Raw genomic sequence first — 24,100 nt, forward strand, 5'->3', positions numbered from 1 at the left:
CACTGCCCCGAGAGACTAGAAGAGAGAGAACGAGGGCTTGAAGTACGGATAGTTCCGTCGTCCCAAGGAAGGAGGCGTTGAAGAAGAGGGTCTGCTTGGTGGCAAATTCATACTGCTGGAGTAAGGTGCCGCGGGACTGGCCAAACCTGGAATCACAGTCCTCCTGAGACATAGAAAACAGGGCGAAGTGATGGGCGGAAAAGAGTAAGCACTCCTCGTCCGTGGACGTCATCGCCGGGTCTTGACAGAGCCTGTCCACCATGACACCAGTGGACGGGATGTGCAGAATCTTGCAGAGCGGCTCGGAATTTTCCACGTGTCTCCCAGACCCGCCAGGCTTTCGTTGGCGTGGAGTGGTATTTAAGGAGGTTCAGTTCAGTGTCTCCATCGAATGCACTGGCCAGGGGAACGATCGAGAGGGGAACGGAACCCGCGTTTAGTCAGCGGGTGCCGTGTCCTACTCGTCGGTCCCGTCCTTGATTTGGTGTTCCTCGAGCGTTTGCCAAAGTTTGCTGTTCAAATACAGGTGTTTTGATTGTCCCTCGCAAGCCAATATATGACTCGGTACCTAGGCTTCTGACTTTCGCCTTCGTCCCCAAACAGAAATACCGGCCGGGTACCCGAATCGAGTAGGCCGTGCTGGCGCAGGATACTTTCGTATCGGGCCAGTTGCTCGAGAAGCCCACCGCTGAGCTTCCGTCTCCGACCCCCCGACCGAGGCGGCTCATAGATGCACACAAGGCTGCTTCTACGGCAAGTATGGCAGGCCGACATGGTCTTGTCGCATTTGACCTTGCGCCTTGTATGTACATGTTTGGCAGGCGTATGCCATGCTAGGGGGGGTTGGACCTCCATTTCGGCCTGCGTTCGTGGAAGAGGGTCCTGGTGCGATGGTTGTCGGTTCACCTTTGCCTCGAGGCGCCATTACATGGCAAGGATGGGGAGATGTCAACCTCATATCGACATCTCCAGTTTTTGTCCGAATTCTTTCTGGTTCAAATTTCTCGCTTCGGGTAGATTAGGTCCATGTCACGCATGTAGCACGTCTTCCGGTAATCTGCAATTGAATGATGGAACCTAATACAAGAGTTCCAAACCGCCCAGTTCCTTCCCTTCTCGTCAATCAATTTTGATGCACTCTTCGCGCTTCTGCGAGGCGGAAGCAGGAACCCAGCTCCCTATGTGAAGCAGTGCAATATCCCGCTTACTCTGTGTATTACATTCCGTCGCTTGGGCATTCCCGCCAGAAACGCCTATATTTTTGCGGCTCGGGCCAACCTCGCCTATGGGAGTTGTGGTTGAACGACTGCTGTTTCCGGCGGTTGCAAGAGTTGAAGTCCTGTTTCATAAGGGTGAGCCGAAAGACCACGGCAAAGGTGGTGTGTGGTTGCGCTGCCCTACCTGGTAGATGTCGCTGGGCTCCTGCGATCAACTTCCATCTCGATTGTTGGCGGGGGGTAGCCTGTGCAAAACCCAGACTCGAAAACAGAGCAAAGGAAAAGGAACGAAGGGGTGCTACAATAGCGGCTTGGATCCCAAGATATCATCAAGTTTATTGTTAGTCCAAGAGTGCTATTCAAGCTGAACGAGACAAACGTATTCTTTTATAACCCGATTCTTCAGGTTTTGCGTGAGCTGTTGATAGGCCATTCCCGATTTCTGATTACAGGTAGCTCGGTTTGGCCTACCTACCTACCTATCAAATCCTGATTTCTGGTTTCTGAATTCGCCAAAGAATATACACAGAGGTACGTACCTCTTGGCATATGTGATCCCTGGAGCCAAAATATTGTCTTTGGCTCCAGGGGTCAGCATCGCTACCCTTGCTTCGAGCAAGCGGGTCATTCGATGCCGGGCAACTTGGTAACTACGGGGCATGCCGTACTCTGTGCGGGCTCTGGGTCCCCCCTCTCCATCCGCGTCCGACACACTCCTACTGTGTACGGGCACTCTGGGGGTGGACATACCGTGCTCCCGCCTCACTCAGAGGAAAGCTTAAGGCAGGGAGCCAGGCTCCACGGCAGCTTCCAGGTTGGTGATTGGCGAGGTAGCAGACTCGAGGTGGGCGAGGATCGTTGCCTGGCACGTCCCGCTGCAGCTTTCAGAAATCAGCTTTTAGGAATGAGAGAGACACCATAAACCAATCATTGCGAGGAGGAAGCTGCAGGTGTTCCTTCAGCCGCATTCCTGGAGCCTGCATGGCAATCGCCTGCACCTGGAGGGCCGAGTGCTGCGTCACCCGCTGGTCAAACCAGGAGGTAGATAATTATTGCCGTCGACCTCACATCGAGATCGTTCCCCCTCCAGCGGTAATTGAACGCTGTGGGTTTTTCACCGGGGCCCACCCCCCTCAATTGACAATGGACTTCTTGAGAACGCAACCGTTGCCCGTATTTCCCCCGCGCAACACTGCGAAAACCGAATACGGATGGCTGGGAAATGCCTGGGTTGCAAAGTCCCGGGCCGTGTCCGGGTGTCAGCCCAAGTGCTGCCGCAATTGGGTTCACAACAGCAATCCTTACAGTTTTCGTTTTACTGCGGGTTCGATGGAGCGTTATGCGGTAAGATACGCTCCTATATAGGTCGTGCTGAAGACGAACTGAGATTTGTTAGCTCCGTGCCCTGTTGTGCCACCTCGAGAGAGAGACGTCCTCGACTGAAGATTGGTGTTTGTCCCACATCAGAAACGTCTGGGACATCTTGGCCCTCGCCGTTTTGCACGATGAACCAGGGGTTTTCCGCTATTGCATCCGCGCCACATCTCCGCTCGAAGGCTGGGAACCGTTCACTCCCTGGCTATTCTATTTTCTGGAGTGCGCTTCCGGCAAAATTATGGTCAAATTCCTCACAATCCTCTGCGAGGAAGGCGTCTTTTCCGTCGACATGATGGAATTCGCATTTAAGCACAATATTACCGGAATCCCCGATCTGATTTCGCAACAGCGCCCCGACATCACCAGCCAGCACTGCCTCCTCCGGGCTATTGCACTTGAGAAGAACGGCACGGTATGCAATCTTCTCAGTCAGGGAATCTGGCATGATCGTGCCTTTGCTACCGCCGTTGGGACCCGAAATGTTTCCGTCTGCTCACTCTTGGTTGGATTTCTATGTCAGCTTGGTTTTGGAGACCTGTGGCATTATTTCAGAATGCGTCCCGAGAGCATGCGGGCCATCCCGCCTGATGGCTTGCGTTTTCTCCATGGGACATGGACCTACTGCTGCGAACCCAACATGGACCGCACCCCCAACGGATCCTCTTCCCTTACGTTCGAGGACTTTTTGGACAACCATTCCAGTGAGAATTGCCACGACTTTCCGTGGGATGTATTTGGCCGCCACCTTCTCAACTTCAGCGACATAATTCCATCTGCTCAGACCTTCACGGTGCGACGCCGATTCGATGCCGCCCACGGGTCCTCGTCTCGGCGGATGATGGGATTGGGGATCGCCTTTACCTTGAAGACCTTCTGTTCTGAGTTGGTCGGCTTCGGTGACCAAAAGTCGGGCGATCACCGGCCTCCCGCTCTTCAGAATCTGTGTCATTATCGGCTTGTGTGGAGGCATGGGATCCGCGCCATTCGACGTCTGATGACCGGCACCCCGCCGAGAACCGGATACGAGATGTTGACGTTGCTGATGTCAACTTACGCAATGGCTGTCGCCGGTTGTAGTCCACTCCAATCGGCTTTTGATAGAGTTCAGTAAGTACCTACATAACCCTACGGCCCCGTAACATTGTCATTGACCACCAATCTAGGTTCGTTCAAGACTTAGCCCGATGGAGGCACGTTTTATGTGTTGACCAACAGCAAATTTTCGATGTTGTGACAGCAGTTCTGTGGGACTTTGACCCTAGTCAATGGAACATGTCTTTCCCCTTGGTTCAACCAGACGAACTGTTGCTGTCCTTCCAAGACTTTGTCAGACAGTTCATACCGACAATTCCGAAGCAGGGTTCCAGACCTCATGACCAGGAGATGCCTTACCAAGAAGACGAGCTACACGCTGTTTTTGGAGAGCCCGACTACCGCAGAGGTATTGCCTTGGTGAGGGGGAGGGGTAATGCCCTTGGTGGCAGCGGTAGTGGTGAGCTGCTACCCTCGGAATTTATGGACCCTCCTTGCTCTGATGGGTCTTTCACGACCTTGGAGCAGGGCTTGGATGTCCTGACTTCCCTGGCTATTCTCTATGACCCTTTTTGGGAATCAGGGCCAGACGACAGCCCAACACCGGCGATGTTGGGAGCCTTTGTTCCCGTTGACGACGAAAATGATGATGGAGAACATCACCATGCTTCCACTCACCCAGAAGAACTGTCGTCCGAGCTCGTAGTCCTATTATTAGCATCCGTGGCCATCGGCCTGGTCATTTTGGCCCTTCTAGGTACGCACTTCCGTTTCCACCTCACCATCTTGATAGTGTCACTTCGGCTTATCAATCTTAGCTTGTCGTCACGGAGTGGACAGCCATATATTTGGCACCATCCTCTCGACGTACTTGACTTTGGCTCGTCCATTGGAAAAGAGCTACTCCCTACTCAAGGCATTCTTTCTATCAGCCTTCCCAGGAACAACCAACTTTGCCGAGCCGCACCCGAATGCACCCTCTTTTCAGCGCCGACCTTCATTCGCTACGAGCAGCGGTGAGTCTCACAATGTTGTTGTCACCTCGCTTCACCCCGATTTGGGCACCGTAGAGGGCCACCATACAACCCTCCACAGCATTCCATCATCTTCTACACCATTCATGGAAAACAGGTGCGTTGCCCCATCCTTGAATCGGCTCAATTCCCCCATCACACTGACCCCTGAGCGCCGTAAAATAGTTCGAATTCACCCTCAACATTTTTCGCAGCGCCGCCAACAGATTCCCGCCTTTCTTGCCCCGACTGTTCCAAGACGTTCCGTACATTGGCCGCTAGAAACCAGCACCGCAGGACAGCTTGCAAGAAACTTAAGTGCGAACGGTTCCCGTGCAGCATTGTGGGCTGTAACAAGTCATTTAGCACCGTTTTCAACCGGAAAGTGCACGAGTCGGAGAGCTGTCCTTGGAGAGACGCTGTGTAGTCTGGGGTTGGTGGCTTTTTTTTCTTGTGTTTGGCGTTTCTAGTTGATCGCAGTTCCGGCCGGGAAAGGGAGGGGGGTGGGGGCTGAGGTTCCGGGCCTCATAGTTTTCTTTCTTTCCGGGCTACCCGAGGCCCATTTTTGAGGGCATTTGTGCCATGATATTGCCTGTTTAATCCAACGGCCTTCAGGAGTGCCGTCCTCAACCCCTTATCCCTAACCCCTGACCCCCGACCCGTGATCCCTCAATGGTGATACGCCGCGCGCACCCTAACCCTTTGTCGATGACGTCTGATACTGGAGTTCATGACGACTCCCGGATCGTTGATGAGCTTGAACGCTCTCGTTAGGATCATCACTTTCCTCAGCAACTCCTCGCTAATAGAACACGTCAGATCCCGAGATACGACATGTCCCGTCGCACGACAGACCCCGTCCGGCCGCATCCGAGGCTAGGATGGGGCACAATAGTGATATATGGCGCCAGTGCTGGTGTTGTTGGCGTGGTTGCGTGAGCGTCCCTATCAAATGGCTACGCCCCACAAGTTGTATCATTAACAATTGCCCCTCGCGACTGCGTAGAATGACCGCTGCCGAGAAGGTCGAGCAGCTCTTCACCGGAAGAGCAAACTCAGAAGTGCCCGGAAAGACTCTCGCCAGGCTTATCAATGCTGACCCACAGACGAAAGAGGAACTATGGGGCTTAAACATGGCCATGCACTATGGGCAAGGGGCAACAGCAGCGGTGCTTCGAGGGGTCGCGAGCTACCATGGCCTTCGTGGGCCGTTCACCGACTTCATGTTCGTCGGGGTTCGCTTGATGATCGACCAAACGTTGGAGAACTGGACCGGGGTCGGGGCACCTCCTTGGTGAGCATCGGGCCATTCCGAACGCACACCACTCTACTGACTTGTGGGGATAGGACGTGGCCTGTCGGGGAGCAGGTGGTAGACCTGCTCCACAAAGCTGTCTTTGCGTTTGTGACGGGCTATCTGACGGACCGTTGGATACAGTAGCGGTTGTGTGGTACCGAGGTAGGAATCGAGGTCACGGATCTATTGATCGAAGAGCCGGGTGGTGATCAGTCTTTGTGCGTAGCAAGCAGAGTTTGTCTACCGGTCTTAGGGATCAAATCTTTATATACGAGTGGTTTGGAGGTAACACGAACAGGGTGGATCCGCAAGAAGCACTTCGTTGATTCAGGGTGCTCCGACTTCATGATATAGACTAACTTCGTTATTTGAGACCTCTTCGACAGAAGAACCATGATATTAATGTGGGCTGTCTTCCATCCTCCTCGAGGTACTGGGCTTTTGTCCTCCATGCCGGTGGACGGTAACCTTAACATGATCCCGCCTTGACGTGACCCCTGCGGTTATGGGCCACACCATATGTAGATATGGAGTGGACGGCGGGGATTTTGGTTTCCATACAGCTGTATTTTCTGTGTCTCCGCATCACGGTTAGCCTTCACTGTGTCTGGTACTACAAAGTTGCGGGGCCATCTTACCCTGATCACGCCTTTTTGCAGAAAGCAGTGAAAGTCTTGCCTTCGAGCAAGCCGTAACCGTGGCATGAGCGGCCAAGGTTGCCCCTATTGCACAACAACCGAGAGTAAGTGACTATATCAAAACCAGGTCGGCATTCCCGTATATATTATATATATATACGGGGGCATCACTCACTCTGCCCGCGACACCATATAGCCATCGCTGTTGGCAATGCAGCGATTGAGATCGAGGCGGGACGCGTGCCACTGGCCGTTTGCCTGCTTGCAGTCACACAGCAGGTAGTGCCCGTAGTCTAACCCCGAGAACGGCATGCTGTCCCACTTCTCAAGGCGGCAGTTCCGGCAGCTGCTGGCGTAACTGGCCGTAACTTTGGCAGCGAGCGAGGCCAGGGTCACGGCGAGGATAGAAATCTTCATGGTGAATGGTTGAGGAAACGGAGTCTTCTAACGTTGCGCGGATAGGTGTAAGGCGAGGACGAATAGCGTGAGGGATGCAGTTGGCGGTTCCGTGTGAACTTGTCGATATACGGTCTTACATGCTTCGCTGGGGGCGGGGTGGCATCTTTATGCTCGGCGTCGGGACTTCAAGGGACGCCCGTTACCGGCACAATAGGGGACAAGGCCTTTCCCTTGACCGCTGCCTTCATCTGGCGCGCCTCTTGGATGTATCGTTGGGCTTACTGGAAGTACCTGGCGGTAATGAGAGAGGCGGTCTGCTGATACGTAACGCTATCCCCTGGGCGGTCGATAAAATCGCGAACCGAGGACGGGGAGCACCGGGAAGCCTAGTTGGGGAGAGCTTGGGCGCGGATCCAGACCTTTAGCGTTCTCCGCGGGGTCGTTGACACCAGAATGGAGGCGAGAACCAAAGTAAGTTCAGCCTCTATAGCAATGGCTCCTCGTGACTGGTTGTATCCATGAGGCTGAGACGGAGACCCGGGTCGGTGAGCTAGGAATGGCATCGCAAGGTTGTATAAAGGTAAGCTTACTCGGCCTCTGCTGGGGGAGGATTCAATAGTCGAGGGCGATGTAACCGGCAAGCGAGTTTTGGTAATTTGCGGAGTCTGGGTATTGGGGGCCGAAAGAAGAAGAAGACCATTGCCTGGAGATCGCTTAGATGCACTAACTAGCGGGGTGAGCAAGCCAAGACGAGACGGGGCAGACTTACTCGTACACACGTCGAGTGGCAGAGTACCACAAGGGTACCCTCGGAGGCAGCTTGGGAATGGAGTAAATTGCAAGAAGCGCCGCAGTCGCATATAAGATGGCGCATGCCGCATCTTTCAGCTGACGTCGGGTTGTGTCACTTGCGTCTTTCGCTCCTCACTACACCCTAGCATACTCGTGCACTACGAAGAGGTGACAGTCTCGTCAAACCGTTCTCATTTTTCATAATGCATTTCTCTTCGGGTTTCCTCGTCGCATTGTTGGCGGCTGTCACCATCGGTTCCCCGGTCGGTGATGATGCGCAGACCATAGAGGCATGTGCACTCCCCTCATAATGTCCATGATAGCCATCACTAACACCGCATACTTAGAAACGGGTAGGACCACCGCATCCATACATACCTACGTAGGAATTGTGTGTGAACTGCGCTGATTGAGACCGAAGAGCTGCCTTACCGATTGCATGAGCAACTGCAGCGCGCCACGCGGAGCTTCGTGCAGTAACGCCTGCATGACGTCGTGTTCCTACGACTACAGCGGTGGAAAGCGCTACAGTCGGATCAATCTGGGTGAGAAACGTTCCGTATTCCAGTAGAACTCTCTACTATGCCTGAATGGGGCTAACACTGTGCTGTATACATGTAGATGACTTCGTTCACAACTGGAATGGCCGGTTGGGTTGCCATAGCCACACGGGATCCTAGATGGTTTAGCTACCTACCTTACCTTGTGCTGCAACGTTACGAGTGCCGATTCGACGTGGAATAGTTGGAGTGATCAATAACCGCCGATCGGGGACTGTGTGCGACTCCTGCTTTTCCGCACGGCAGGGACAGGCAAATGTACATGTACTCCCGCACACACACCGACGGCCCGGAAGCAGTGCAGCTTTGGGGCAAGACTGCTCGGTCACCACGTCGATCCCCTTAAATTAAAGTGTTGTTTGTCGAAGAACTGCTACCTAGATGTACCTATACACTACTCCACGCAACTTTGGTCTATCCCTTCTGTCTCCTCGAACCGTTGAGTCAACGGTACACTGCATCCCTGTTGTCCAGCGGGGAAGATATCTATCACAGGCTCTCAGACTAGGAGACGCTGCAACTAAACGGATCGAGCGCACCCTTCCTTCCTAAGTGACGGGAAGGAACAGTTAACAGTCCACATATTCGTCCGCGACGTTGGGGTCATAGGGGAAAGCTCCCTCAGGGGGCTCCACCTTCTCAACCACGTCCAAGAGTGGGGAGCCCATTCCCAACATGTCGGCAATGGTGAAGTGGCTGACCTCATGCTCGTCAAACTCCCGCAGGGCCCTACAGTAAGGCGTCGGTTCCTCGATGTCGCCTGCGCTCGGGTCCCATTCGTCGAACCAGTCGAGCGGGTCTTCCCCATAGCCGACTTCGCCGTCCCGGGACGTAAACCTCCATAAACACGTGGGGTGGCCGTCGGGATGGGTGCTGGGGACTTGGAACGCCCAGATATCACCCCAGCCCGACTCGTTATAAAACCGGCCCCATGCCCATTTCGGGCCGTTGATACGGCGCATATCCAAGCTATCCTTCGAGGTGTCACTCGCAGCATCGGACGCAGCCTCGCCGTAACCATTTTCCCAGTCATCATCTTCCCAGCCATCACATTCGCAGTTGTCTTTCGTAGCGAATCGGCATGACTGCATGCTCTTCTGCTCAACAACATTGTGGATGACGTCGTCACACTCTCGCCGGATCCCACGAATGTCGCCGTTCATATACCGTGCGAGGGCATGGGCGCAAATAATCGTGCTCACGTCTCTCGGCTCGTCAGAAACCTGGAAAGTGGTGAGTTGAAGGCCCGGAAGCTTGACCATGCGCGAGAGAAGTGCAACTCTGGCATCGGCGTCCTCAAGGTGGACATGACGCAGGCAAGCCGCGTTGATCTTCACGATGTCGACGAGGAGGCTCGACTTCAGGTTCATTGATCTGAGTGTCAGCGACTCAAGTCCACCCCTGGACGACGCCGCGAGATTATGCCCTAGGATTTCCTCTTCGATATAGCCAGGAGATGACTTGCGGTTGCCGTGAGCGAGGCAAAGGCCGAGGTGGCGTAGAGTCGGCGCCGCAATGGAGCAAGCGGCCGTGAGGGAAGCGTTGTCGGCCTTCTTGCGATTGAAGGGAGCCCAGCACAGGTCCAGGGACTCTAGACCCTCGAAAGCGGAAGGAGGGATTTGGCGCAAGTAGCTATAGCCAGGCAATTCGTCAGCCCATCGCAGGCGGTGGATGGCGGAGCTGGGCCGAGCCATGGCAGGGAAGATGAACAAGAACAGGCCATCGTTGGCCTGGGATGCCGTGCGCCAGGCGTCATCCATATTTTGAAACGTCTGGAAGATATTGCCATCGTTGGCCTGGGATGTTGTGCGCCCGGTGCCATCCATGTTTTGAAACGTCTGGAAGATATTGGCGTCCATTGGATAGTCTGACCCGGGGTTAATGGTGCGGGTTGAAGTCATGGGGCGCGAAACGAAGGTATGGAGATTGGGAAGCTGATCGACGGCGGCCATGAATGTTTCCCGGAACCCCGCAACAGCTTCCTCACGTTCTCGCCTCGTGACATCGTATGCAATGTCCTTAGAAATAGGAACGTTGGGCAGCCAAAATGCCTCTTCTGCTTGGCTGTGGAAATACCGGCAAAGGTTTAAAAGGTCGGCGTCGTCTTCAACTTCGGTATCGCGACGTGACTGAGAGACGCCAGGGAGGCGATCGAAATACCCAGGATCCCAGGAGAGCTCACACCACTCCACCTCGTGAACGTGCTTGGCCAAATCTGGGTTGTGGCAAATAGAAAGGAAGCTCTCGCGGTCGACGTTGAGTTTGGAGACGCCGATGCGGTAAAACAGACGAGTTGTGGTAGAGAGAACGAGAGCACGGCAGGTCAGACGGAGAGCTTTGATGTCGTCTGCTGAAAGTCCTTCATCCCAGACAATCAGCCACTGAACATCGAAGGGGAGTGATGCCAAGTTGGCAGGAGATATTGTCGCGGTCGTTGAACTTCGGCTGGCATCGCCGCACTCCATGTCGGTGCCGGCCATGTCCATTGCTGCTGTGACGGGTTGAATGGGGTGCATGGACGTACGGTATGTGAAGGCACAGGAAGCAGAGATGGGGAAGAGGGGACATGAGAGAGGAGGTTCAAGTTGGACGACATTTAAACCAACAACGAAATAACAATTCACCAATCAACAAACCGACTGACTGACTTCTTTTTGCCCGGTGTTGGCACTTGCTACCCGTTGGCAGTCCAGGCAGCAACAGCCAGGCCCACTTTTTTGTCTTTCCCATTCACCGACATTGGTGAAAGGCAAAGAAGAATACCAAGTAGGTTGGGCAGGGGGGGTTCGTGATTTGCGTCTCCTTGCTCTCTTCTCGGCACAGACAGCGACGCTCGGCCTCAACGGCGACGGGCTTGGGTGAGGGTCTTCGAGGCATCTGCAGGACCGAGTTAGGCCGTTACACCTCGTAACCGTCGGACAGTGATCATACCTGGAGCAAACGAGAACAAGAAGGCGAACACACGAAAAGCATTCCTCATGTCGATAGCGATTCCTCGTTTCCCAAGGTGGAAGCCAACATTGAACCTGCCCGGCAGGCCGCGACGTGTTCCAAAGCACGCCAGAATGCAAACGGAGCAAATATAAGGCCGCATTTGTAAAAGCCCGCGACCAGGGGAAGCACCTACTCTTGGGGAATCCGAGATGTTGTGCCTGCCACATAGAGGCGACAGGGTTTGATGACCTTCTTTGGTGAAGCTTTTCACCGACTTTGGGTGACCTGTCGTTGGGTGGTGGCAGCGTTTTGGCATTTCTTTTATAGACTGCAACGGCGCTGTCAGATGTCTTTTGGACACCCTTGTAACCGGTGTAGTTCTTGTAGATGGTGTACCCGCCTCTTAGTAGGAGAGATTGTTGTCGAGCCCCGTGTACTCTTCTTGAAGCAAGTCGGGGCTCGGGGGTCAACCCGTGGCCACGAGGGTGAGACAAGGTGGTGAACCGGTGAAATATAAGAATTTGGAGACGGTATTTTCTTTTTCTTCGTTTCTTCTCTTTTCTTCTTCCCTTTACTCTCTCTTTTCTCTTTCCCGGCCTGAGGCGGTCGTCTAGCCGAGCGTCAACTGACGCCGCAAAAGCGTCGACCAATGGCGAGAAGACCTTGGCCGTCCAGCCGGGAGCGGGGTGTTTTCAGCTGAACATCTCCGCTCCTGCCTCCATCCTAACCCTTCCCGCAATGATGATGGGCGATGAAATATGGCGGACCCGTTGAGCGTCGCCGCGTCGATTGCCGGGCTGCTCACGGCGGCGGCATCCATCTGCAAAGTGCTGGGGCCATACGTCAATGCGGCGCGCGACACGCCGCAGATTGCGCACCATGTCAACGCCGAGGTGCAGGCCGCCGCCATCATTCTTTCGGCCCTCCAGTCGCTGGCCCAGAACATGGCATCCGTGTCCATTCAGCGCGCCGCACTAGTCGAAGTTGACCAAGTTATCGCCGTGCTCACCAGCGGCGTGTTTGTTTTTTCCAGTCTCGAGGCTTCCGTCAGCACCCTGCCTCTCCCCGACTCGTCCTCCATCACTCGCCTGGCATTGCGATCACGTTTCCAGTGGGCGAGGAAAGAAACCGAGTTCACCACCCTCCTCGGCCGCCTGCAAAGCTTCAAGTCCTCCGCCTCTTTGATCCTCGAAATTCTCCAAAGTGACACATCGTTGCGAGCCGAGCAGCGCCAGGCCGAACTCACAAGCAGCGTCAATCAGCTCCTGGATAACGACCACGATCTCTCTCGGCGACTGATGAATCTTGAAGACAGCTTTGACGCCCAGACTATTATGACGAAGAGACGAAGCATTGCTGGAACTATTGTCAGCAAAGCCGAGACCGAACGTCTCCTACTGCCTAGGAAAGCTGGCAGTTCGTCGGCCGCGAGCTCACAAACACCGAACAACCCACAAGCGCCTCTCGTCTCGGGCTTCGAATTCGAAGTCGACCTCAAAACATCCGGCCCCTACCGCCGAGCCCGACGTGACACCATGGACTTCTCATTCTGCAGTTCCGTTGCGCGATCACATGCCTGGTCTGTTTTCTCTGGGCTTAGCCTGGGCGACATTTCCGTCATGTCTGTCGTTGCATTACCCGTATACGCTGACGAGATCACCAACTCTCGTCACTACGAGTTCGGTGGCCAGCGTTTTAGCCTGCAGCCTTTGGCAGAGACCCGAACCAAGGCTCTCGACGATGACTCTCTTCTGCGCAGATGTCTCAAGATTCAGGTTCAACTTCGCCAATTCCCCGGGTTTGAGACGCTCTCAGCATCATCGTTCCACCCTTTGAAGGCCATTCAAGGTCGACTCCAGCAAGGAACGCTTCTCTTTTCACTATGTCGCTGCTTCGAGCAGTTTGACCTCAATATGTATGACAGACACTGCCACGAACACAGCACAGAAACCGGAAAGCCGCTAGACTTTTGGGCGCTCAAAGCGATTTCAGAGTCCTCGACTTTTGAGTCTGCGGAGCTTCCCACCGTCGACCAGATTCTGAGCAGTGAGCTTACCAGCATTCTCAAGCCCATAAACATGATAGAGAAGATCCTGTCTCTGGAAAGAAAAGAACCGGCGCTACTAGTGGATGTGGATATGGAGGTACAAAACACGATCCGAGATAGCATTTGCCAGGCTGAGGATTGCTTTGACTTCCTCCTCTTGGACGACTTCACGAGACGGTCATGGAAGTTGATTCAGCCGCTTGTTCGGCTCACGAGCGGTGAACTCGTCGATGAGCTCGGAATTCTTAACCCAACCGAATGGCAGGCAATATTCATGCCAATACTGAGCATCGTGGAGGCGGAGCTGAATTTCCTAGTCGAGGCGGAGGCCAACCTCCTACAACCGCCATGGAACAGACACTGGGGAATGTTCTTGGGGGTCTGGGAGCCTCAAATCGAGGATTATGGACATATAATTGGCAGCCAACCACGGAACAGCAAGCTGCTCAGGTCCCTTGGGGACGGCGCCGATCTACCTCGTACCGAAGCCATTGCGAAGGCTTTGGATTATATTTCCCTCCCTTCGCGTCTCGTCGAAATGAAATTCGAGTTCTTATCGGTAATTAGTTCGGTTAAGATGGGTATACGGGACGTGAGCTGACATTTTGACAGACACTCAAATCACACTACTGCTCCCCAACGCCCCCAAATGATGCACTAGATCGACTCGGGGGCATTGTTGTGGCCGAGAGGGAATTGGAGCGCTGCCGCGATAAGATAACCGTCCTGGCCCGGAAAGAAGAGATGCTCGACGTTGCCGCAGATCTTAGTGCCCGTGTGGAAGACTGGAAAAGCCTTAGGGTTAAGCAATTCGGAAAGCTACTGCTTTATGATCCAGAAGTCACGATTTGGCAATCAGATCCGACTCGGGTGAGGGACATATGCTTCTGGCCATTCGTTAAGATCTCTACTAACTGCAAGGAACCCTAGTCAAAGCCCTACAGAATATATCTATTCGAAGTTATTCTCATTTGTTGCAGAAAGATTCAGCCCCCAAGGCCACCTAGGGTCCGGCTACTTCAGCGTAGGAAGCCGCAACCACTAAATCACGACGTACAGCTACGGTTAACTGGTAGGATATTCACATCCAATATGACAGACGTTGTGCCGTGCTCCGACCTCGGTAAGATTTGTCCCCGGTCCTACCTTCTCTAAAGTTTTATAACTGATGTTTACGTCTTCAGCTCTCAGCGTCTTTTGGAAGGGTGATCCAGGGATTGAGAGCTGTGGGATACACTTCGGGACCAAAGCCCAGAAAGAATTATGGGGCACAGCACTGAAAGATGCCATGATTTTGTCTAAGCGTGCGGCTTACAAAGATGATTCTGACGAGGAGGTCAACTTTATCTAGTTGACGGCGAGTCAGTCAGGGCTCACGGATCCTTACTCCGAGGGTTCGGAATCGTAATGATGATGTTGATCGTCTTCTCTACTATTGTTTGGTTAATAGAGGTTGAATAACGGAGCAAGCCCTCGTGTGAAAAGGTTTCCTTCCAATTTCCGCCACTGGACGCAGTCATTTCAAGAGACTCGGATCAACTAGTGTACTAGGCTATGAGGTACGAAGCCAAGAATATCAAACAACGAAGTTGGGGGCAGATTTCTCCTAAAGCCTTTAGCCTTATATTATATATTATCTACTAAGACTTCCTAAGTTGCTAGAGAGAATCAGGGGCGAAGGTCCGATATTTACGAGGTGGAGACTCAAGCGGCGGCGTATGTGGATGCTACACCTGAGCTCGCAGCACCGACCACCGCAAACAAACCACTTTCCAGTTCTACGAGCAAAGCTAAGCTCGGTCACAAGAGACCAAATTCACATGTTATCAGCCTGTCATATCTAGCGTGAAGCTCGTAGGTAGGCAATATAATAATTGGCCAAGTTGTCAAACCTCGGTGTACGGGAGCCATGTGGTTCGCGTGTGGAGGAAAACAGAGCAAGTCTAAGTCAAAGGGGAAGAGGCCCGACTCCAAGCATAAGGAGACGTTAGGTACCTAGGTACGCAAGGGGTCGTCCAAGGTACCTAGGTAGGTACCCACCTAACGAGCGCTAATAGCGCGGAGGTATTGACGGTGGCTGGCCGGCTGAGTGGCATGGTCCAGGGAGGTCCATCTTATCCTTCTGCTGTGCCTCGTCGTCACCAACGAGCCGTCCCTAGCAGGCTGTAAGCGCCCTGGGCCGGTACTCCGTCCCACTTTTCTCCGCCCCCACCACTTTAACGTCTGTCTTTCATGTCTTCCTCTCCAATTCTTCATCCACGGTTGACAAACACTCCATGCCCGCATACCAGCGACCACGATGCCTACCATCACAGACCTCCCTTGCGAGATCGTGGGCACGATTCTCGGGAACCTTGACCATCTGCGGTTTCTTGCCCCCGCCTTGCTTGCTTGCCGCCATTTCTCTACATCGTTTAAGGAGAGCCGTGGCGTGGAAGCCTCGATCCTCCGCCATCAAATGACACCGGCACTCCTTCCACATGCAGTCACCTTGATGGAGGCATCGCGTTTGCCACGTCCCCTAATCAACAGCTCCGTCCTCACCTTAATTGACGAGCTCTACTGCTCTCCCGCCCGCCTCGCGGCGCGTGTATTTGCCTTGCCACTGCCTGTCTTGCGGAGCATGGGGCGCACCCACGACGCCATCCACTCCTTGGCAACTGGCTTTGCGACAAGCGCCTGGCAGCGCATTTCCCCTTCAACGACAGGGCGCGTCACCTTATCGCCTACCGAGTATTTTCGCTTTTGTCGCGCCTTCTACAGGGTCGAGCTGTTTTATACTGCCTTTCGGGATCCTGTATTCGAGGATAACATGAACCCCTGGTTCTTTCGGAGGCATCACCCGTGGGAGAACGAACAGCTCGCTTCCGTCTACGAGTACTTGGAGGAAAGGTTTGCCGAAGGTGAGTACCAGGGCGGATATCGTAAGGACTGACATGGGCTAACACTACCTATCTAACAGCTTCCCTTGATGTCGTCGCCCATGATGTCGACTTTGGGGAAATGGGGATCGACTACGTCACAGCTGGGGCGGATAATCGATGGACACAAGGCTGGGTTAGTGCTAACTTTTATACATTTAACGCCCCTGCTAATAACGCCTCCACTTTAGTTATCTCACGGCGTCGAGTTTGTCTACAACTTGACCCTCGCCGACACTTGGGATGCCAAGTATAGGATGCTGGCCGATACTTCGGGGCCCAGTGATAGGGAAACCAGCTTGCCCCAGGCCCTGCAGGAGGTGATGGATGACGACGAAGACGACGGTAGAAGGTTGGCGGAATATTCCGACGCCGAGCTGCACACGATCGCGCAACGCGACAATGACCAGGCCGAGGATGACACGGACCGGGGTCCTTATGATGCATGGCGCGAGGCCAACGCGGACCGTTGGCTGGCGGATTCATGCATGTTCGGTGATGCCGCCTGGCTACGCGAGCGCGCCTACGTGTTTTGGGACAGAGAGCGGTTGCAAAACCATCAAGGCGGGTTTGGAGAAGACCCGGAGAACCGACGTGATTATACCGAGGCCGAGCACAAGGCTATGATGGAGTCGTTTGACGAGAGGTCCAAGGTCTGGCAGAAAGGGGGCAGGGGATACTGGAGCAAAGACGATACCAGCCGGGTAATATGGCCCCGAGACGTGTCGTCATCTTGATGGTTTCGAGTTCCCATTCACTTCCCGTTTACGGCAATGAGGTGCAGTCGGCGTGTCGCCAGGATTCGGCACAGACATACATGTAGTTAAAGAAAAAGGGAAGACAGCTAGTTACATAAGAAAGGAAGATGATTGTGCTCGAGGAATGGCAACGGCAGGAAAGGGGGCGTGGCACCCAGAAGGAGCCACATTCGCCTCCCGAAACCGGCACACGGAGTACGAACCAGACTCGATCACCTCAACCCAAGGTGGAAGGTTCCTCTTCGGCATAGACGTGCCTCAACGGACCGGTTTTGATGATGAAACGTTTATCAAACTCCTGTTCTCGAGCCTGATTCTCGCCAAAAACCAACCAAAACCCCCCGCCGTCTGGCCCTGGTGTCCCCGGCCGTACGGTAAAGGGATACCACATACGGATTGACCCAAGCTTCTGCCCTTGAAAATCGACCTTGGGCTTCGGCCTATACCGCTCCAGGGCCGTGGCCAGGACAAACAAGTTGAACGGTAATGGCACCACGAGTTCCCTCAAGGCGGGCATCATGGCGCTGGCCGTTAGTAACGGGCGGAGCAGGAGGTCCTCAATCTCTTCCACAGCCTGCAGCCCCATGCGCTCAGCCCGAGTGTACACACCCCGCGCGGGGATCCATTCTAGCCGCCTTAGGTTAGGGAATGCCCGCGGTAGGAGACGGAGCTCCTCTAAAACGACAGTGTGATTCTTAATCTCGCGGGGGCTTCGCTCCTCGTTTGACGCAGACCGAAGCACGAGCGGCGACCTCATCTGAAGAGATCTGACGAGTTGCATGGCCGAACCCGTGAGCCTCGGCGCGTCGGGGACGATCCCCTGCTGTAGCAGCCCGTAGATGAACGGCTCGCGATGGACGGAGATGGTGTTTGTTGCATAGAGGATTGAGAGTCCCTCATCGCAGCTTGAGTAAAGACCTCAGTAAGCTTCCGCGGACCTCGGGGGGTTAAACGGACGGAGGATAATGTCGACTACTTACGCGCGTTTGCAGGACAGCAGGAACCCCATCACCCCAATTCGCCCTTCCTCTGGAAGGAGATCGCGTTGGTCAGGAGTGCAGCACCGCTTCCCGCCCGCCCAACAACCATCCGCAAACAGGGCGTGAAAATGAGTGTTGGCACCCGCATGGCCACCATCCCGTTGCCTTTTGTAGCAGAAGCATGAATACCACATCCACAGGCGGTCAGGCGGACAAGGGTCGGTGTGGAGCGGTTGAGGGTGGAGGCTGTTGCGCGAACGGAGGTCGATGTGGATTGTCCTGTCGCCGAATGCCGTGCGCAGGATCAGATGGCGAAGCTCAAGTGGCAGGTCGAAATAGTGCGACTGGGTCTGTTGTGAGGGCCGCCATTCCTCGGGGATGAATTCGGCGGTCGAAGGGAGGGCGGGCAGCGGCGGGTCGGGGAACGGCATTGTTGGTGAGACCGTGAAAGGGTCAGGAATTGTTATGGTGGTACTTAGTAGGGGACGCACTCGACTCATGATTGTGTTTGGAAGTAGTACCGGTAACCGAACAGACCGCGTAACCAGAATGTGGCCCAGCTCATTCCTACGGCAGGGTAGGTATGTGACTGAGTGGGAAGCCCTGATCTCTTCTCCCCCAGCCTCACAGCCCCCAAATATCCCCGCACCCGATGGGCAAAAAAAAGCCGAACTCCAACGAAAGTAAGTGGAGATGGCGACCATGCACTGTGATAATGCATGCACACCTGAGTCCTCGACTGTCCGAAGAAACGAAAGTCATGCTGAAACCCAAAGAAATAGGTCTTACCTCATTGATCTTTTTTTTTGCCCTGATTATTTTCTTTGGCGTTCTCGTCGATCTTCTGTTATTTGTTGTTTCATCCTTTTCTTTCCTTTTCGGTTCGCCTTTTTTTCGACCAGAGCGTGCCCCCTCACTTGCTCTTGAAGGAAGATTTATTGAGGGTTCTAGAATTAGTAATGATCACCCGTTTGACCCGGGCTCTTCATCCCCATCTTTTGATCACTACCTGGTACTTAGGTAACTTTACTCAGTAACATGACATGCAGAGCAGTAACTCTGGTATGTCAGCACACCATCGCAGGCGACGGCGGGCACCCCCCCTACTTGCGATAGCTGACCAAGCTAGTCTCAGGCTACTCTTGAAATAAAGTGAACGGTGAATACCTACCTAGGTAATAATGTCATACTACGTCAGCTATATCTTATACACTTTGGACTTGAACACAAGCCCCAGCGGGAGGGAGTTCAACGCTGATGTCATAGGTATGTCAGCTGGGGTGGGTGGTAGGGTTCACCAGGGAACAGGGACAGGCAACAGTATGTATCGCGGTTCTGATCCCAGTTAGGATCACAGCGTGGCTGGAGAAACCGAAAGTTCATTGCGTTGGTAGATAGGCAAGGTCGGTAGGTAGGTAGGTACTCATCGAGAAAAAGGGAACGCTCCCCCAATGTACATCCCGCAAGCAAAGCAAAGCAAACCCCTCCACCCACCTCACCCACCACATGCATCCACCACCAAAACACCAGCAACCGCCCCCCCCCCTTCCCTTCCATTTCACGCCTCACCACCCCCCCAAACCCACCCCCGCCACCACACTCCCCTCACTCACTTCCGAATCAACGTACTCTCCATCCACTGCGGCAGCGTCTTGACAAACCCCCTCACCCGCTCAATACACCCGTCCCGCTTCGCCAGATACTCCTCCAGCGCCTCCCCCTCGGCCAGCACCTCAGCCACCGTCACTCGCAGCTTCTCCACCTCCCCCTCCTGCTTGCGCCGCACCTCCTCCAGCGCGCCGTACTCCACGTCCAGCTGGGCGATGCGTGCCTCCAGCGCGGCGATGTCCTGCGCGGCTTGGGTGGTGGTTGTGGCGAGCTGGGTGCGGAGGGCGGTGGTTTCGGTTTCGAGGGTGGTGACGAGGTTGGTGGTGGAGGTTTGTTTTAGGGTGAGGGTGTGCAGGTCGGTTTGGAGGGCGGAGGTGGTGTCGTGGAGGGTGGCGGCGGTTTGGGTGAGCTGTTCGATGGTGTGGTTGGCGTCGGTGAGCTGGGTTTTGAGGGTGGCGATTTCGGTCAGGTTGGTGGTGGTTTGTTGTTGGAGGTTGGCTTTCTCGCGCGTGACGCTGAAGAGCTGCTGGCGGAGGGAGTCGATGGTTTGTTCGTTGGCGGTGTTGGTGCTTTGGAGCTCTGCGTTGTCGTTGGTGAGTTGGGCGAGTTGGGCTGCGAGCTGGAGCAGTCTGGCCTTCTGGACTGCAATGTCGTCCCGGAGCTGGCTCTTTTCCGTGGTGAGCTCCGAGACGGTTTCTTGTAGCTGCTGGATCTGGGTGCGCTTTGCCGCGATGGCCTTCTCTTTGTCGGTGAGCATGGCGTCGCGCTGTTGCAGCTCCTCGCGCTGGGTTGCAAAGTTGCTCTCGAGTTTGGTGACTTCGGCGTGGAGGTTGTTAATGCCCTCCCGCAGGCTGTCGACTTCCTGCTGCTTCGTGGCCACCACGGTTTGCTGCTCTTTCAGTTCTGCCTCCAGCTGCAGGAGCCTGGTGTTCTTAGCAGCCATGTCCTTTTGCAAGGTGTCCTCCCTAAGGCCCTGTCTCACAAGGTTTTGTCGGAGCTGCACTACGTCGCCGTGCCTCGAGTCCAGGTTGTGGTTCATCTGCGAAATTATTTCCGTGAGCTGAGCTTCCCGGGCATTGGCCTTGTTGACCAGTTGTGTGTATTCTGCGCGAAGCGACGCTGTTTCGCCCTGCAATCTGCCGGCCAGATCTCGGAAATGGTCTCGCTCCCCCTGGACACTCGTGATCTTTTGGAGGGCGTTCTCTGACGCAGCAGTCCACCGCAAGTTTTCGTTGCGCAGGTCCAACAACGCCTGTTTGTGGTTTGCAAGTTGGTTTTTCAGGGGCACTATCTCTTCCCACGCGCGAGACGAGGAAGCTTCGGCCTGCTCCCGCTCGCGTTGCAACACGCCGACCAAATTCTGGTGCGCAGTAAGCTGTTTCACGACGTCGTCCTTCTCAGAAGCAGCAGCGGTCAGTGTCTGCTTCTCCTGTTCCAGGGTCGCAACGGCCTGATTCAGGCGCCCGACTTCATTCTGCAGCACCCCCATTTCCTCCAGCCGTGCGTGCGTCTCCCGGAGTATGCCGTCGCGCTCGCGAGTGAGGTTGTTGATGGATTCTTGTGCCTGGGCTGGGACGGCCTGCTCAGCCTCGGTGAGTTGCTTCTTGACAAGATGCAAGTTTGTCTTCAGCTCCGCGAGGAGCTCCTCTGAATGTGCAAGTTGCTGTTCTTTCGCCCTCAGTTTGCTCTCCACCCGCTCCCACTTGTTGGTGGCTGTGGCTAGCTGCTGGGCCACCTTATCGTCCGTCTCTTTGCGCCTAGCTTTTACCTCGCGTAGTTCCTTCTCCGTCGTGTTCAGCTTCTCCTCTGCCTTGACCAGCATCTTTGCGGCGTCAACGCGGCCGGTCTCCGCCGCGGTCAGCTTCTTTTCCATGATGAGGCGGCTGGTCTCCGCCGCGGCCAGTTTCTCCTCGGCCTTGACCAACTTCTTTTCCTTATCGAAGCGGTCGCTCTCCAGTGCGATCAGGTTCTCCTTTGTCTTGGTCAGCTCCTTCCGAGTATGGAGACGGTTGGTCTCTGCCACGGTCAGCTTCTCATTTGCCTTGGCCAACTCCTCCGCAGCATGGAGACGCTTGGTCTCCGCCGCGGCCAGCTTGTTCTGTGAGTTGACGAGCTTCTTTTCCGTATCCAGGCGGCCGGTCTCTGCTGCAGCCAGCTGTTGCTCTGCCTCGGCCAGCTTCCCTCCAGCGTTGGCCAACTTCTCCTCCGTCTTGACGAGCTTCTTGTCCGTATCAAGACGGTTGCTCTCGGCTCTAGCCAGGCTTTCCTCTGACTTGGCGAGCCTCTTTGCCGTATGGAGGCGGCCAGTCTCCGCCGCGGCCAGCTCTTCCTTTGCCTTCGCCAAGTCGTTCTCAGCATGGAGGCGGTCGGTCTCGGCCGTGGCGAGCTCTTTCTCCACCGCGATGCACTTCTCCTTTGAGGCACCAAGCTTGTGCTGAAGGTCGGCAATTGCAGCGTTCTGCTCAGCCTTCTGGTGTTCACTCTGGGCGAGGCGCTCCCTCGTGTCCTTAAGGGCGTTTGCGGCGGCAACCAGTGGGCCATTAGCCGCGGGCTTGTTCTTCGCCTCAGACAGTGCGTGAGTCAAATGCTGGATCCTGGCTCCGTGCTGCTGGATGATGGTGGTGGCTGTGGCATGGCGTGTGGTGAGGTCGCGAAGGGTCGCCGTCAGTGTGCCAAACCGCTGGCTGGCTGCAGCAAGCTCCTTCGCGCGTGACACGACGGCGCTCTTTAGCTGCGCGATTTCGGCACCCTGGTTGACGATGAGGGCTTCCTGCGCGACGGCCTTGGTCTTGATATCCTCTGCCCCCGCAGCGCTCGCGGTCAGGGCTTCGAGAGAGGACTCGTACTCTTGGTTCTTGCCCAAAGACGCCTGAAGGCGCGTCTCAAGGTCTTCAACAGTGACATCGAGGTCTTTTTTCTCCTTTGTTATTCTTTGCAGCTGCAGTTGAAGAGGCATCGCCTGGGCGGCCAAGTCGGCCGCCCAGGAGGAGTCTTTCTCGTCGAGCAACTCTTGGAGTTGAGCTTGCTTTCCCTCCGCATCGGCTCGTAATTTCTTTTCGGAGGCTAGCTGCTGCCGGACTTCGTCTATGTCTGGCCGGGAAGGTGCAGGCACGGCTTTCGAAGACGAGGAAGCGTGGTAGGACGGTGCGGGTCGTTTCGGATCGGGGGCGGAGGAAGGGGATTCGAGTTTTGTGATAGGTCTCTTCTTGTCCTTCCGAGGTGGCTCGCTGCCTTCTCCTTCTGAATCACTATCAGAGAGGATGATGGCCGTTTCGGCCGTATTGTTTCTTGGCTTTCTCGGCCGCCCGCGCGGCCTCTTGACCGGCTGCGGTTGACCGCGGGGTCGGCCCCTCGTAGCGGGTCTCATGGGTATCGTAGTCTTCTAGAATTTGATGAAACACCAAGTAAGCCTGGGGGGAAATCCGATGGGGATGGGCGGTTCGACAAGGAAGCAGTTCTCGCCGTGACTCCCCAGCAAACGGCCGTTTGTTCGGCGTTGGGGACTCACCTTCGGAATGTTCGCACTCTTGGATCGTGGACTTCTGCGATGTGCAACAACGATGCACGACTCCGTGCTTTCCTCGTCCGGATTAACTGCAAGGGTCGCCATGGTGGGAAGGTCGGGTGGGCGACCGGAGAGTGTGAGCGGAAGACGGCAGAGATCCGAGAGCTCCGTTTGTTTTTGTACGACGGTTGGGGCTGGGCGAGGGGTTGGGAAGGAGAATGATAACAGGAAGAAGGAACTTGAAGTCGGGCAACGGTGACAACGGGTTTTGTGTAAAGGAAAGGGAAAAGCCAGTTGAAGAGGTGGAAGCGTTGCTGTTTGCTTCGACTTGGTCACCAAACGCAGAGGAAACGGCAGAAGAAAAAAACCGAAAACCGTGGGGATGCAAATGTGACAGCTCACTTGATGGGATGCGCACACCGCCGACGGCTGAAACAACGAACAAAGAACTGAGCCCTCCAAGCCCTCCAAGCCCTGATCATGAAGTTAGTACCAACTAGTTATTAATTTCAACCTGTGGAGTGCTATTCAGTGGCTGCAGAGGAAAAGGGGAGAAGATCCGCAGCGACCAGGGGGGAGAACGTGGCGGAACATGTAATTGAAATTCTTGCGAGCTTCCACCGGATAGCTGCGACAGGCGTGGAATGGGGTTATTACACACGGGGGGCCATTGCACTTGATGTTAAGGAAAGCAGTGCTGCCGTTCGAATCAGGGTCGGCAATTTCCTGCGGGTTTTGCGGGAACCCGCCTCTATCAGATTGACTGGGACTGATGTTAGAGTACGTTGAAGCCCGGGCCCTGCTGGCCCGAAACCTTGTTCCCAAAACTGTACGACAGCGTTTTTAAAAGTGTCCTGTATTTCTTGATATTACCTCCTCCCCCGCCGAATCTTTCCTACGAACCTCGGGCACCACGTCGGGTTTTCGATCTGACAACAAAGTTGTCCGGGACAAGGAGGTTTCCAGCTCGCTTTGCTTCAGTTTTAAAGCCTGCTCGTCCCTATCCCGATAAGTGCAACTGT

General features: G+C 54.8%; 10 protein-coding genes across 10 annotated transcripts; 5 read left to right on the top strand and 5 right to left on the bottom strand.

Annotated features, from left to right (window-relative positions):
- Positions 1-515: 515 nt before the first annotated feature.
- Positions 516-1,711, bottom strand: B0H64DRAFT_411077 (uncharacterized protein; the record flags this gene model as incomplete). Its single annotated transcript, XM_062804838.1, has 2 exons — positions 1,402-1,711; positions 516-1,339 (listed from the first exon to the last, which is right to left on the bottom strand). Exon 2 carries the CDS (start codon positions 853-855, stop codon positions 517-519), a length of 339 nt encoding a protein of 112 aa, XP_062654494.1. The 5' UTR covers positions 856-1,339; positions 1,402-1,711.
- A 547-nt stretch (positions 1,712-2,258) lies between these two features.
- Positions 2,259-5,245, top strand: B0H64DRAFT_411079 (uncharacterized protein). Its single transcript, XM_062804839.1, has 4 exons — positions 2,259-2,561; positions 2,614-3,701; positions 3,758-4,383; positions 4,445-5,245. Exons 1-4 carry the CDS (start codon positions 2,361-2,363, stop codon positions 5,107-5,109), a joined length of 2,580 nt encoding a protein of 859 aa, XP_062654495.1. The 5' UTR covers positions 2,259-2,360; the 3' UTR covers positions 5,110-5,245.
- A 76-nt stretch (positions 5,246-5,321) lies between these two features.
- Positions 5,322-6,320, top strand: B0H64DRAFT_411080 (uncharacterized protein). Its single transcript, XM_062804840.1, has 3 exons — positions 5,322-5,574; positions 5,646-5,933; positions 5,987-6,320. Exons 1-3 carry the CDS (start codon positions 5,474-5,476, stop codon positions 6,078-6,080), a joined length of 483 nt encoding a protein of 160 aa, XP_062654496.1. The 5' UTR covers positions 5,322-5,473; the 3' UTR covers positions 6,081-6,320.
- A 259-nt stretch (positions 6,321-6,579) lies between these two features.
- B0H64DRAFT_378293 (Cyanovirin-N) lies at positions 6,580-6,991 on the bottom strand (the record flags this gene model as incomplete). Its single annotated transcript, XM_062802575.1, has 2 exons — positions 6,580-6,658; positions 6,750-6,991. The coding sequence occupies 2 exons, from the start codon at positions 6,989-6,991 to the stop codon at positions 6,580-6,582; spliced, it is 321 nt and encodes a 106-aa protein (XP_062654497.1).
- Positions 6,992-7,781: 790 nt separating this feature from the next.
- On the top strand, positions 7,782-8,651 carry B0H64DRAFT_411084 (uncharacterized protein). The gene is made up of 4 exons (XM_062804841.1): positions 7,782-8,055; positions 8,113-8,118; positions 8,187-8,310; positions 8,387-8,651. The coding sequence occupies exons 1-4, from the start codon at positions 7,969-7,971 to the stop codon at positions 8,443-8,445; spliced, it is 276 nt and encodes a 91-aa protein (XP_062654498.1). The 5' UTR covers positions 7,782-7,968; the 3' UTR covers positions 8,446-8,651.
- B0H64DRAFT_411085 (uncharacterized protein) lies at positions 8,652-10,901 on the bottom strand. Its single transcript, XM_062804842.1, has one exon. The coding sequence runs from the start codon at positions 10,839-10,841 to the stop codon at positions 8,895-8,897; it is 1,947 nt and encodes a 648-aa protein (XP_062654499.1). The 5' UTR covers positions 10,842-10,901; the 3' UTR covers positions 8,652-8,894.
- A 1,073-nt stretch (positions 10,902-11,974) lies between these two features.
- On the top strand, positions 11,975-13,940 carry B0H64DRAFT_411088 (uncharacterized protein). The gene has a single exon (XM_062804843.1). The coding sequence runs from the start codon at positions 12,018-12,020 to the stop codon at positions 13,905-13,907; it is 1,890 nt and encodes a 629-aa protein (XP_062654500.1). The 5' UTR covers positions 11,975-12,017; the 3' UTR covers positions 13,908-13,940.
- Positions 13,941-15,540: 1,600 nt separating this feature from the next.
- B0H64DRAFT_50416 (uncharacterized protein) lies at positions 15,541-17,083 on the top strand. The gene is made up of 3 exons (XM_062808347.1): positions 15,541-16,209; positions 16,269-16,363; positions 16,419-17,083. Exons 1-3 carry the CDS (start codon positions 15,606-15,608, stop codon positions 16,962-16,964), a joined length of 1,245 nt encoding a protein of 414 aa, XP_062654501.1. The 5' UTR covers positions 15,541-15,605; the 3' UTR covers positions 16,965-17,083.
- Positions 17,084-18,947, bottom strand: B0H64DRAFT_50422 (uncharacterized protein). Its single transcript, XM_062808348.1, has 2 exons — positions 17,966-18,947; positions 17,084-17,890 (listed from the first exon to the last, which is right to left on the bottom strand). Exons 1-2 carry the CDS (start codon positions 18,667-18,669, stop codon positions 17,203-17,205), a joined length of 1,392 nt encoding a protein of 463 aa, XP_062654502.1. The 5' UTR covers positions 18,670-18,947; the 3' UTR covers positions 17,084-17,202.
- Positions 18,948-19,574: 627 nt separating this feature from the next.
- Positions 19,575-23,587, bottom strand: B0H64DRAFT_367824 (uncharacterized protein; the record flags this gene model as incomplete). The annotated part of the gene is made up of 3 exons (XM_062801958.1): positions 23,082-23,587; positions 22,104-22,955; positions 19,575-21,434 (listed from the first exon to the last, which is right to left on the bottom strand). Exons 1-3 carry the CDS (start codon positions 23,181-23,183, stop codon positions 19,575-19,577), a joined length of 2,814 nt encoding a protein of 937 aa, XP_062654503.1. The 5' UTR covers positions 23,184-23,587.
- Positions 23,588-24,100: the final 513 nt, after the last annotated feature.

Source organism: Chaetomium fimeti, assembly GCF_033439085.1.
Source record: "Chaetomium fimeti strain CBS 168.71 chromosome Unknown B0H64scaffold_11, whole genome shotgun sequence".
NCBI classification, from domain to species: Eukaryota; Fungi; Ascomycota; class Sordariomycetes; order Sordariales; family Chaetomiaceae; genus Chaetomium; species Chaetomium fimeti.